General features: G+C 35.9%; 1 protein-coding gene across 6 annotated transcripts in view; it reads right to left on the reverse strand.

Moving 5' to 3' along the window:
• The window catches only part of MICU3 (mitochondrial calcium uptake family member 3), a 56,655-nt gene that overhangs the window by 34,903 nt on the left and 7,631 nt on the right, over window positions 1-14,121 (reverse strand). For all 6 annotated transcript variants that reach the window (XM_037382398.1, XM_037382363.1, XM_037382377.1 and 3 more), the window contains exons 2-4: window positions 8,604-8,757; window positions 4,599-4,630; window positions 3,673-3,751 (exon numbers count right to left, since the gene is read on the reverse strand). In XM_037382398.1, coding sequence (XP_037238295.1) covers window positions 3,673-3,751; window positions 4,599-4,630; window positions 8,604-8,757 — 265 coding nt within the window. The remainder of the gene's footprint in view (window positions 1-3,672; window positions 3,752-4,598; window positions 4,631-8,603; window positions 8,758-14,121) is intronic.

Here is a 14,121-nt window from a genome sequence, read left to right on the forward strand (position 1 = left end):
TGTTAACAGTACGAGACCATTTACCCTAAGAACATTAATAGTGCTCCCTCCTGAAAGGTACCATTTGAATACAGTTCTTGACTTGTAGTATGTGCATTGTAAGCGCATGTCCTATATTAATTGAAAACTTGTCCTCATGTTACTTATGAAAACAGATCTGGGCTTTTGAGTTGTTTTTATATGCACATTTTCATAACCTTCACCTGAAATTTATATTACAACCCCTACTAAATAAATGTGTAAATTTTGTTAAATATTTTTAAATCCTGTTAGAGACATTTGTGCTGTCTGTTCTTCTACATTCAGAAGATCTGTAAGGAATATATTCTAAGATTGCCAATTTTGGTTAGATGGCAAAAGGCGATCACATTCACAGAAGTGTCAACTGGCACTTCCTTTTCTCTTCAGAAGTGATCTTGGCAAAGTTTAAATTAGAACTGAAGTCAATATCCAAATAATATATCTGGTACGATAAGCTGCACTTCTGCTTTTCTAGCCCTGGGGTGAACAGGCAACCTTGCAGAACGCCCACAGCACCAATGGAAAGAAGCATCTTACGGTTCAGTAAGAACCGAAACAGTGACTTGCCGCTCTCCCAAAAGCCCTTAGCTCTAATGATCTTTGAGGCTGAACTAGCAAAACCGGTTCCTGATTTCTAGCAAGTTGATTTTGTCTGTCCTCCAAAACCTAAAGTGTTAAGTCTGTCCACAATATTAGACTATTTCAAGAGAGTAAAGAAAAAGTATTTAGATGCCTGAGAGTAAAGATGTCTATCAGCTGGGATTTTCAAAAGTTGCTGGCTGTCTCCTTGATTTCAGTCCAAGTCAGGTGCAAAAGTTTTTAGAAAAACAGCTCATCTTTGGATATTTAAATATCTTTTAAAACCTGACTTAACTGAATATGTGACAAACTATGTAAACAGTAATCTGATTTTTTTTTCACTGAAAAACCTGCAAACTCAAAACATCATTATTCATGTGGATTTTACAATTATTGAACACATTTAACATCAACACTTCCAACACTGCCAAAGCAAGAAACTTTGGCATTTTCAACTAGTATTTACAGCACAAAAAGTTCTAAATTAATTCTATTCTGAAATAATACTCAGGAGGGACCTTCTGTCCTTGTGAACAGCTGAGAGATAAAACTCCCAGCTATATTTCTCTTGGATCTGTCCAAATGCCTCCCCAAACCTTCGATCATACAAATTTCCTTCCTAAAAGCCAACTGTCCTGAAAGAGGAGCACCTTCAAGAGAATCAGGTCTCCTATCATTAAACACAACAGAAAAAAATAACCAGCCACAGAGATCTCCACAGATATCACAGAGACTGGAATGTAAAGGCAATACAAAAGAAACAATGTTAACTAAATTGTCTTTGGAACCAAATGACATACTATAAAGAATCACTAAAACCTTCAACCTTTACCAGATGAAACGCTGCCTTCCCAACTTCCATTCCATTCATGGGGGAAAAAGAGGTATTTTTCCATCTTTTGATTCAAGAGCAAATTTAAATCTTCAGAACCTAGATTTTACTACTGCAAGTACATCTAGTTAGGAAGGCTACTAAGAATTTTTAATACCACCTATTCTTTTCCTCAATTTACACATAGCTCTACACTGAAGATTAGCAAAGATTAAATGCAGGCATTTAAGTAACACATGCTCTACGCTTTATCTTCTTGACTTCATACAGCAGCTTGCAGAAATTTTGTTTTCAAAGGCCTGCTTGAATCTGTTTGGACAAGCAGCTATCAAGAAATCAGATACCTCAAAGGTTCTTATTCAGTGATGTAAAATGTTCTTTAATAGCCAGTCAATAAATGTAAATATGTATTTTTGTTTGTTTGATGACACCTTCTTTGTTGTAAAATGGAGGAAGAAAGTGTGGTTGTCAAGTAGTCCATCACTGCGATGAAGACAGCAATATAAAAGGCCTTGAAAATGGTCTCTCCTTTTGTTTGTACTGGTATATTGTAGCTGCAGACAGTTCTGGTTGATTGCTCTGAGTGTTATGGGAGAGAGGCTCCGAAAAGAGGACTGAATGGAAAGAAAAGCTTACCTCAAGACCAGAAAGAAGAGAGGGAGGTCACCCAAGGGTAAAACATAAAAATAAAACTTAAGGACAACTGGCATAAATCTATGCGGCTCATCCGATTTAAATAAATCTACAGCAAAATAAACAGACGTAGCCTTTAGCTATTTGCTTCACATTAAAATATGCATGTTTTAAAGAAAATGAGTCAATTAATAATAATAAAAAAGCTACTAGATTAGAATTAGGGACACCTGAATTCTATTCCCATTCCTTTTACTGGCTTACTGAATGATCTTATCAGCTTTAACATCCATCATGTTTTCTCATATTGCCTATAAAATGGGATAACAGAACGCACTTTCTAGTAAAGCATGTTGAAAATCTATGTAAGTGCTAAAGTCTATTACTAATTTTACCAGCTTATTATACCAGTTTTGAGTCCTCTTAATTCTATCAACTTCCGTAGAGTTTACTGGCAGAAAACTGGAGTAAGATACTGTTGAATCAAGACTGTACATGTTGCAGACATTTTCTTACAGACTTAATAAGCAACATCCAGGTTATTTTTTTTAAACCAATAATATATTGATTTAACAGATTCTGAAGCTGAATTTTTATATAATTTATCTTTCAAAAGTCAGCTGTTCTGACTATATATAGAGCAGCCTAGAGCAAAGATATACAAGGAAATAGAGTGCAAAGATGTGCCAGTTTCTGCCCCCATGCGCTGCAGATTTGAGCCCAGGACCCTCCTCTGACAGTAGATGCATACTTACTCCTTTAATAAATTTGAGATGCCTTTGAATTTGATTCATCAATTACATGCACATGTTTGCTTGGAATTTTGTCGCTGGCATGCTTATTTTAAACATTCATAAAATGTCTTTATTTTATACCAAATTCTTGTGGCTGCTTTTAAACATATTTAAAATGCTCCATCACAACTTTGCCACTCTGAATATAAGCAAAGGAATATGTGGACTTGTTATCATAAATAATATAGCTTTAAAATGTCTATATACAAGCCATCATAGGTGGGTTTTTTCTGCGTTTTTTGTTTTTGAACTAATAGAACTTATTAAGGGGGGGGGAAATAAGAAAAAGGAGACCAGGAGTGGCTCTTGGCTCTTCCTTTACCAATAGTGTGAGTTTTACAAGCCTCATCTGCAGAACTTAAAGATATATATATCTAGATATATGTAGCGTTTCTGAAACCATCTCTTTGTGTTGTCAAGAAAAGGCTTATTCAGTGATCTAAGATACAATTACTGTCTTTAAAAATAATCACATCATCGAACGTATTAAAAAAGAGATAGTGTTTTTATTAGAATATTCTATCTGTGGGCTATAGAGCTTTCTTCATTACAACAAACTGAACCTGAAACTTTCAAACATCAGTTTAACAAACTCTTAAGATACCAATTCACTTAAAAAGGCTAGCTCTAAGACGGCATGATTAAACACTGCAGAGACTAAAGGGAACTTTTCATGCTGCAAAATGTAAAAAGCAACAGACGCTTTTTATCTTTTTGAAGATGTGACTAAGATTAAAGTACAACACCACTTTAGCCACAACAGGTTAATATAAGCGATAATTCAGTTTGGGAAAATAAATTTTTATCCCTCACCTTTCTCATTAAGGTTACGGAAAAGTTTGGATGATCCTTTCCAAACTGGTGGCGTCTCCATAAGGATCTGATTCAGTTCCTAGAATATAAGATTAAAAAAGATAAAAGTATATATTTAAATATATAATGAAGCAGTTAACAGATTAAATGCTAGCATATCAATATAAAACACAAGGAACTGCATACTAATCTACCAGCTAATTTAACTTCAGTTTGCAACAATGACTTTGGAAGTACTCAAGCACATATATAAATTTTGTACACATAATTATTCCAAAAATTTCTCATCTGCATGAATGCTAAGTGTTTGCAGAGTCAGAGAGACATGTGTAACGTATTTGTTGCTGAAATTATTCACCACTGCTCATACTCGCTGAAGCCAAGGATAAGTCACCCTGGATTTCAGCAAGGTTTTCATACAAGCTCCAAGCAACTGTTCTTTGAAATCTCTCAGTCTGAACTAAGGCAAACTTCACCCACGAATATGAATGTACTTCACTTAAAATACAGGGATACAGACACAGTTCTTTTGCAGTTGTACAAATGTAAAAAAAAAAAAAAAAAAAAATAGAGGTAAGAGGCACTTAAACATCACAAAAGGTAGACAGTGGCATTAAGTATTCCAGGCAGCTTTAGATACACCTGTAGGCACTAAAGAAACTCAGATACAGGCTGAGGAAGGAACTGACAAAAGCTTGAAAAAGTCAGTAAATCCAACATAACAGGCACAGCTGGTCAAGTATCTTTGAGATTCTGGATTCAGCTGAGTCTTAAGTGACAAAACAAAAGAAATTGAAGTCTGTCTTTTTTTTTTTTTTTTTTTTTACTAAAGATTAAAAAATTCTCTGATTTCTCCCGTGACTTAAGTTTACATCATGAAAGAAAGTTAACTATGGTTACAAGACAGTACAGGAACTATTGCCCACCTGCTTTGAAAGGGATCGCCACTTTTTAGCACCTGCAACAAAAGACAAAGTCATGAATTTAGTTATGTCAGTGTGGTGTCACAAAAATTTGACTGCATCTATACTGTGTTTTCTAGCCAAAGAAGAGGCATTTTCCCAACTTCATCAGGATAATCTTCAACCTGGTTCCAAAAAAATTCTCTTTATGTTATTAAAAAACCAATTAGCTTAATACATACCTAAACTCCTAACTTTAAAGAACCAATTGAGATGTACAGCTTTTAATCCAGCTCAGCTTCAGTGAGAGCAAAGACCTTCTTCCTCCAAAACACACCATTAAAACATTACACAGGAAACAGAGGGCATTCATGTTAACCTGTGGTTCAATATTCTGAAATGATTATTTCATAGCAGTAGCATTACAATGCAGATTGTAGGGAGACCTGGATTCTGACCCTTGCTTCAGGGACTACTAACACCTTTTTAAAGCAAATACAGAAAAAAAATACTTGAAACTACACTGGGTGCTAAGACTCCCTTCAGCCATTCCCAACAACTCAAGATACATGCTTCCTTTTACAGCCGCTGTCAGGCTCACTTTTTTGTAAGTAGTTTTAACAGAGCAGCTGCAGAGGGCCTCCAGTTCAGAACTGGAAATGCTTGCTAACACTAAAAACTGATGAGCAAGGCTGAGCAGATGCTTTCTTCCTAACGCTTTACATGGCAGGCTCCAGGAGCAGAGAAAGATACTCTCATTCGACAACAGTTGTGTGCAACCATCCAAGAATTCAAAACCTGAGGTCCACTGCCACCCTCACAAGACAAACATTTGTACAGATTCACTATTAAGATAAAGCACTGTGAACATCAGAATTCACAAAGGTACAAAAAGTGGCACAGTATGTGGTCGCATCCCTAACTTTTTGGTTGGTAAAGGCTCCTTTTTATAGAGCAAAACACTCTGTGGTATTAGAAATCCCTTCCTCATTATGAAATCCATGCTCCATTAAATAATCGTCATGATACAGATGCTACTCACTATGGTCTTTCATTAGTTCATGTTAGAAACTCACTGAAATTTTACTTTTACATCTTGGTAAAGGTCAGCACCAAGACTGTCCACAAATCCCACTCCAAGTATGGTGGAGTTCTATCGAGCAACATCATTACATGAGATAACACATTTTCATATACTTCTCAGTTTAATTTTTTAATGTCAGTTAAAGTATTGTCTCAAAATACTAAATGAACCCCCCGCCCAACAACCTCATTTACTATACAAATTCATATATGTTTATGCCTATAATAAGAAACTTGGGGAATAAGTATTTCTAACTTTCCAATCAGGTAATTTTCCAGTCTCATCATTATATATAAGTTTTCCTTCTAGACAAGCAATTGAAGATTTATGCGTTTATACATACTTCTTACAGCTCAGTATTAGGCTAAAATTACTGCAGTTAGAGCTAAAGGGAACAACATCTATTTCCTCTTCTCTTAATTTGCTTTATAAATACATAAAAATATATTCAGGTATAAACTTATCAAGCATGACTGTTAAAAATATTGTACTTCTCCAAATGGAAGCCTGCAACATATGGAAAGCAGCAACAAGTTAATTATAGCATTTATTTTATATTTTTTATAATAACTGCCTGGAGTCAAAAGTTATATTTTATAGAAGAAAATATACTCCTACAGTATTAGTTAGTGTTTAATCAAAAAAAGGAAGTGAACACCCTCTTGACTTTTGTAGGGTTTACAAGATTTCCAAAGTAAATCAATCACAATAGACGCATTCACTCCATCACAAATCTCATTCAGGTCTAGTAGTATTAGCTTTTCTATAAAGCAGACATAAAGAGCTACTATTATTACCCTTCAAAGGGCATTTCTGCTTTTTACAAAACTCAAGACCTTTCTAATCTTCATCCATAAAAAAATACAGGTGTACGTTCTGGAGGTTTTTTTCTGCAAAAAAACAGATGCTCTAGTATGTCAGCCTGGATGGACCCAATTATTTACAACTTGCAACTTATTTACAAAATGATTCAAAAATACAAAATAAGATGTTTAGAATGTATCATTTCATTCAGAAAAATATCTTCCTTAAACTTACTACCTTCAACAGAGCAAACCAGAAAATTAAGACTTGCCTAAACAGGCAAAGCAGTACTTAGACAAAGCTGAAGTACAAAGGTTAAAATTAATATAGTCAGGGATCAGAAGCTGGAAGCGGTAATCTGCAGGTCAGCCACTTCACCTATTACTTCCTACTTGTCAGCCTTCTGTCCAAACGTCCCAGACAATATGACTTTCAATATAATAACATCATCCACTTCTACTTCAGTTACAGCCTCTTAAAATAGTTATCTGAGTCATGCAATCTCTGATACTAGTCTATAAAACTAAAGGACATCCAGGTTAGTTTTGCTTTCAGTCTCAGAGATGAACTGGATGCATGGGAAAGATTTTGATACAGACAAGGTTTGCTGAACTGAACTCAGAAGTATGCCTCACTATTAAACCCCAGATCACTTCTCCTTCGGCATATGAACAGAATGTCCTTGTGAGCTTAGCGCTTTTTGGTTTGGACTTGTTTTTAAAATTTGAATACTCGCTGTGAGAGAGAAGGAAGCATACATTTCATTAGCACGGAAAAGTCTTAATAGCAAACCACATATACACTGTCCACAAACCAGTCAAACTGTCATAAAATGGAGTTAAAACAAAATGTTTAAGTCATGTCCAGCATGTGGCACGAATGCTTCACGGTGAAACCAAATTCCACAGTAACAAAAAAAGGAAGACCTGGAGATCTAGGCAGAGGAAGTAGCTATAAAGTGCTGATGTGTATTTGTATTAACTTCTGTGATAAGAAATCTGCTTCCTTTCTTTTTAACTGCAGAGCAAAAAGAGAATGAAGATTTGCTTTCTGGTAACAGTTTCAAAGTTTCGCAAGTTTTCACCATCTAAGCTCTATCTTCTGCCTTCACTGTTACAACAAGATTGTATCTTTACTCAAAAGTTATAGAAGTTTTGATCACTGATATGCCATGGCTGAATTCTTTCCTCTTGTTTCATTACTGCTAAGAGAACAAAGGGGAAAAATCCAACATCTGCACAGAGCTTTAAGCTCTTCTCTGACTGTTCTGGCTGCTTTTGACTATTCTCTATACTAGCTTTGTGGGGTAGGCTTTAGGAAAAAAGACCTAAGGTGAGTTATTATACACATCACACCTGAGCAAAGATACTCACTTTCTCCAAAAGTTGTGCACTACTACAAATGCACTGCAAGCCTGAGGGCCAGGAAATCAAACCAGATCAGAAATGGATCACCTTACTATTTAGTCGCCCTTTGATACTTAAAGCAAAAATTTTACAGTAAGAGAACTAAAGTTGATAGTTTATTTTTCATTAATTTAATTAACACATAGTGCTAACTCTGGCAACTTTTAAGTGTAGAAAGTGTATCCCCTGGGGGACTGAAACTCTTACTCAAAGCAAGTTATTTAGAAAGCCGTGGTATGGTTATAAAATCTCTGTAGGGCAAAAAAACCCCAACATGATAGCAAATGACAATTTAAGATGGCAAAAACTGCAAAAAAATCTTATCCTAAATTATTTAGAGAACTCGTATCTTGCCTGCCAGCTTACACACAAACTATACAGAGGAGGAGGAGGAGGCAAGAGTTTTACAATACTGGCCTGCTTAGAAAGAAACCGTAACTGTAACTGTCGATGCAAATGGTACAAATGAACTCCTTCTCTTTCATGCCTGTTGAGCTGTCTGTGACCTCTAAGACAAGAACATTTAAATAATTACTAGTATGCAGATATTTACAATCTAATAACAATCAGGATACTGATTGTATGCACTTGGATACCATTAAAAATAAAATTCTGGAAGATGCAGTACGTTTTTACCACAATCAGAAACAGAAGGTAGTTATCAAAAGCAAATGGAAAACCAACATACACCACTGTTTTCCCTAGCGATTTTATCAATATAAAACTTCTGCTTACGTTTGGGTTCATCACTTGTGACAGCCTGAATGAAGTCATATGGAGTCATATATAGCTGTCCTTCAAACTCTAAACTGGCAAACCTACGAAACCGTTGCTCCCGAGGAGTTGCATAAAGGTGTAAATCTTCAAGGTCTGATCTGTTTTCTGTAACCTTCAAAGACAGAAGGAAACAATTTTAACGTATGAAAAAAGTTTTGGTTTACAATTGTCACTGCCATCCACCATAAATAAACTGTAAATGTAAAGGTGATAATTTGTGAAGTCAAATGCATCCAAATATTTTTGTGTGGTAAGACTGAAACTACAATCAGGATTTAATTTCATTTTCAGTCTTCTACAGTTTTAGCAATAAATCTTCATGCACTGAAATTGTTGACACTACCTAAGCTCAGGGAAAAAAAAAAAAAGTGGAACTCTAGGCTCTTGAACCACAGAAAAAGGGGCAGCTAACTCAAGGAAGTCCATGTAACTTCAGCAGTCAGGCTTTAAACAACTCTCCTAAAATTATTTCAGTTGTCTGACATTTCCAGAAGAGAATGGAATAACACTTTTCTTAATACTGCTTCTTAGTGTAGAACATAGCTGTTGACAGTAATAGGCAAAACACCTCTATAATATACTCCAGCGTAAATCCTCTATGTATACTGCTATTTCAAGTATGCAATGCAATTAAAGCTACCATACCTGGGGGAACACAAGAAAAGAAGAGCATAATTATTCTTCCAGAGCTACAGAACTACTACATGGCATTAAGTTCACACATCATGAGAGTTTATAGATGTCAGGATAATTCCTGGTATAATTACTATCCACCAGATTTACATGTAAACTCAGTAGTAGAAAACTGTGTTCTAAATTACTACATCTTTGTGTTACACTGTCAAACCTTCTAACAGAAAACATGCTACCACTATCTGAAAACATTTTAGCCTTTAATGAGGAAAGCTCCTCTGTGGAATCAGTACCTCGAAGAAAGTGTAAGTATCTTGAATTTTTTTCGGAGATGAAAAAAACAAACCCAAACTGTTTCATAAAAGGAAGATCAATGATATAGCTAACTTCTCCCAGTATGTTAAATTAGGAATGCAGCATCTTATCAATGAAATATCCCAAGCTGCCATGGTCCTCGCTATTCTTGTCATTTCATACAATATCCCTAAAATTCTTCAGGTGTCAAACTAAGAAAATGCATGTTTAACTAATGTTTATGTTTTCTTTTAACAACTAAGAAAACAAAAACTTTTTTTTTTTCAGAGGGGCAACTAAACACAGAGTTGTGAGGTGTCTGCAGTTGCTGTCAGCTAAGAGGTAACAGTCCTCAACTACAAATGGAAATTGGTTTTCCAAAACCATTCTAAAAATAGGTTTCAGATTTCAGCAATCAGAAGCAAAGGCACATTTATATTGGGAAGTCAAAATTTTATGGCCTCAGTTGTAACTAGGAGATTAAATTATGCTTGTAAAATAGACACACCAAAACCCAATGTGTCTAGAAGAGGTCAAACACTTTCTATTTGGAAAAAACAAAAAAAACCGTATGTATAATCACAGTGTAACAGAAGACTTGCAGTTTCTTGATTTTATGCATTTGGTGTTAGTACTTCAATGGTTTAGCTAGGATGCTTTAACCAGCTTTCTAGAAGGAAAGACTGTGTAGTTCTCTTTCTGGATGGTCTCTAGTCTTTTTGAAATTATTGTTTCTATGAGTCTGTGAGAGAAAATGTTTTATTGCAGTGGAAAAAACTGACATAGAAAATAAGAGTAACAGAAATATTTATACGATCATTTCATTATCAGTAGACCGCTTTATATACAAGCATTCTGCACCTCTACCCGAGAAGCAGCTTTAAACCTAATCTTTGTGTTTTTAATCATTTTCAAATGATTATCAAATTAAATATGGGGAGAAAAAAATAAAATCTAACAGTCAGACCTACAAACTCACCTTAAAATGACAGAAAAAAGCTGAATTCTCTTCTGACATACTCACATGCAAGCCAAAATATTTCTGTCCTATCTCACGATTTAAGTATTGTGGTCCTTCTAATCCTTCAGCAGTCCAGTGGCATTCAAGCTATGCCTTCACGTGAGATTTACACAACTCAATTGTTTTGATAGAGCTTGTAGCTACATAACTGATTATCCCTGTATCTGAAGTTTAATAATCTATCGTATATTTGATACATATGTTATTTTATCACTATTACAAACGTGCTTTTGAATATATGCAGGTTGTAAGCATAAGTAATACAGCAGTATTTCTGCAAAGTCAATTTTCAGAAAAGAAACTGCTTCAAGGCCATATTACATATGCAGTATGTATAATTGATAGTAGTCAGTCATAATCAATCATACCTAATCAGGAAAATCTGTGGATAATGTATCACTCCAGAAATATCATTGTAGTTTTGACCACTGTTAGTATTTGCAAAGCATGTTGAGATTCTTTGCTCTCTCAAGAAATTCATAGTATCTGGGGTACTACTGCTTAATGCTTTGCTTGAGACACTTGGAAAAGCATTTGCTAAATTCTCAGACACATATTTCAACATTATCTTAAGTACTCTATGCTACTATAAGCATAAAATATACTGCAAATATGGACTTCTCAATACATGCTTAAACTTAACTCATGTCAGTACTCAGGTCTGCAAAACCTTAATTTCTGCCTCATTTTAGCTTCTCTCTCATTATATAGCAATGCCAGCACTTCAAGCTGTGGCTCAAAGTCATTGTAACCTGGCATGAATGCAGCCTGCCACCAAAAAGAGCAGTACCTCCCTAACTCTCCATACCCTGCATGCACTTGCTCTGGCACTTTCATTTCTCCAAACATCAAACTGGATCAGGGAGCTGGTCTGACTGAGAACTTCTGTTTTGGTTATTTTTTTACCCAGATAAAAGCCTGATCTACAAAGAACAGTTATTTGTTTCAAAACCTAGGCCACCTGAATGTGCAGCTTTGCAGCAGAAAAGAAAATGTCACCTGTTCCAACAGCAAGCTCCATCTACCTCAAGTTAAAGTGAAGCGGAAATGCAAACTTAAGCATAATTTTATTCCAAGAAATAAAAATACCACTTCATTTTGAACTTTGTTGTTTTATTTGAAAGAATCAAAATAAGTTGCTTCTGCTATTGATCCAACACGGTTTCAAACAAATGTACACAGAGCTTAACATGCATTAAATTACTGGTCCATTCACTGAATGTCCAAATAAAAGCAAGGTTTGGCTGCAGAAGACTGCAGGCACACACCTTAGCAAAGTGACAAGTAACACCATCTCTGGGAATATTTTTTTTTTCCCAAATGTCCTGTTCAGAGCTTTTCTTCTTCTATTACTGCTAATCAATTTATGTAACATACAACAACTTTTAAGTCTCTTGCATAAAAGCTGCAATTATTAGGAACTAATCAATATGCTGATTAAAAGCCAAGCCAGTCTGAAGTATGACATCAATTCACACCTCTTCAGGCATTCATTTAAGAGATTTGTCTCCACACAATGATGAAACGTCTCCTGTTTTCCCCAGCATCAGCAGATCATAATCCAGAGAGGCAAGTATGAGAACCTTAGTGATGCCAATTGCTCTCAAGTGATTTATTTCATATTTATGCCCAGGTTAGGCAATCTTATTGTAGCAGCATCAGTATCAAATCCAATGGACACATAGACAAGGCACAGAAAGTAGACGTTGAGTACCTCAGGGAAGGTACTGTTGGTGAAGGAGTGAACAGGATTCAGTAAGATTCCAATTTCTATTTGAAGTTTCAAGAGCTTATCCAGACTAAATCTCTCTGTAATTATCAACAATCTTCAAAAACTTTCATGAAAGTACATCTCTTTGACAAACAAAAGAGGGGAGATTTTTTTATGCTTCTGTTTACTAATCCTCTTGGCAACCCTGCCTACTAATTACTATGATGTTGTAACATGTTATGGTTCTCTGCCTTTTAAAAACTGGACACGGACATTTCCTTCAAGCAGAATGTCACAATTCTCCCAATGACAGTATTATCTTAATTTTAGGTGTAGCAGGTTAGCTCTGGTTTACCTACACATGTATACCAACCTACTTTGTTATTAGAATTTCTAGGGGAAAAAAAAGAGCCCCACAGCTGAAATCAACAATCTAGCTGGTAGCCAGAACTTCCATCCTTCCAACCTCATGAAGTAAATAAAAAGAGGCAAGACTGAAGCCCATCACCACTCATGAACAATGCTTTATCTTTTCCCTATTCTCAAAAAAATCTACATGTTAATAGTTCTAATTAAACAGCTCATGGTTATCATCCTTCTGCTCTTCCTCCCTCAAACTCTGGTACCTTGTTGCTATGCCTTTACCTTCCACCCCGTGTCTTCCTGTGTCATACCCTTGTAAAAGGCCTGCAGCAGGAGCACAGCAGCTTTCTGGGGCGCTGCTACGCGCGGTCTTGGCTTTCATCTGCCTTTTGCAAAATGAAGAACAGAGACTCGGTGGCTCTTATAAGCTAAGTTGAAATCAGCTGAAGAGAAAAAATTATCCTGACGTACTTTCTTGCTGTTCCCCAACACAGAAATATATATACACATGCCTAATTCTCACAGAGGAGAGACATTCTCACAGGGGAGACATTTCAAAGCAGTTTCTAAAATGAATTAAATGTATTCAGCATTGACATGCAAACCGTCACCAGGCAAAGGAAACACAGGGAAATATTTCCCATAAGAATGTCCATTTTAACATCAGCTTATAAAAAAAGGTAAGTAAAAATTAAATTGAAGACCAAATATTAACTTGGCAGGGGACTTCTCTGAATGCAGAGTATCACTCTTCAGTTCTGTGTGCTTCCTTTGTAAATCTATGCTACGCATATTCCAAATGGCCTAAAATATCTGGAAAAGGCCTCAAAATTTTCAAATTTACTATGCAAATGAAAATATGATGATAATTCTCTCTCACTCACATATTTCAAGGACTTAAGATAATTCCTGTTTTCTAGAAGTACTGTATTTAGAGGGGGCCATCTAAAGCAACAGTAATACCACAAAGTGTCTCATACAGCAGCAGTCCTTTAGATGAAGGTCTTTGTTAAGGACACTCAACATTTTTAGGTCAACTCTGACAGCATTCCTTGCAGAACCTCCTTTAAAGTGATACCCCTCTGTATTTTCTCCCTCTACTCACAGCAAAAACTTGAGTGAAGAAATCCTAGGCTTTTTATTAAGCAAAATTAGCGTCCAAAACGCATTCCCATTTTGGGTTCATCTCTCATGCACTGCATCTACCAATGGACACAAGTCAAAATGCCCTGTAAACCTTGTGCTCTCACCAAAAGTTTCTCTAAATAGTACTTGAACTTCCTTGAAGCATGGGCTCATCTCCATTTCTGGTCCCATGTTTGTCTTACTGGCTCTCCTACCTCAGAGATATGGTCTGTCTGAATTTTGTATAGCATGAATCAACCTGTATGGCCTCCCAGTGAAATCCATGCAGTAACTCTACGTTGCCACAAGATGGTCTAACACAAGACAGA

The sequence above is a fragment of the Falco rusticolus genome, chromosome 1 (genome assembly GCF_015220075.1).
Source record: "Falco rusticolus isolate bFalRus1 chromosome 1, bFalRus1.pri, whole genome shotgun sequence".
NCBI lineage: Eukaryota > Metazoa > Chordata > Aves > Falconiformes > Falconidae > Falco > Falco rusticolus.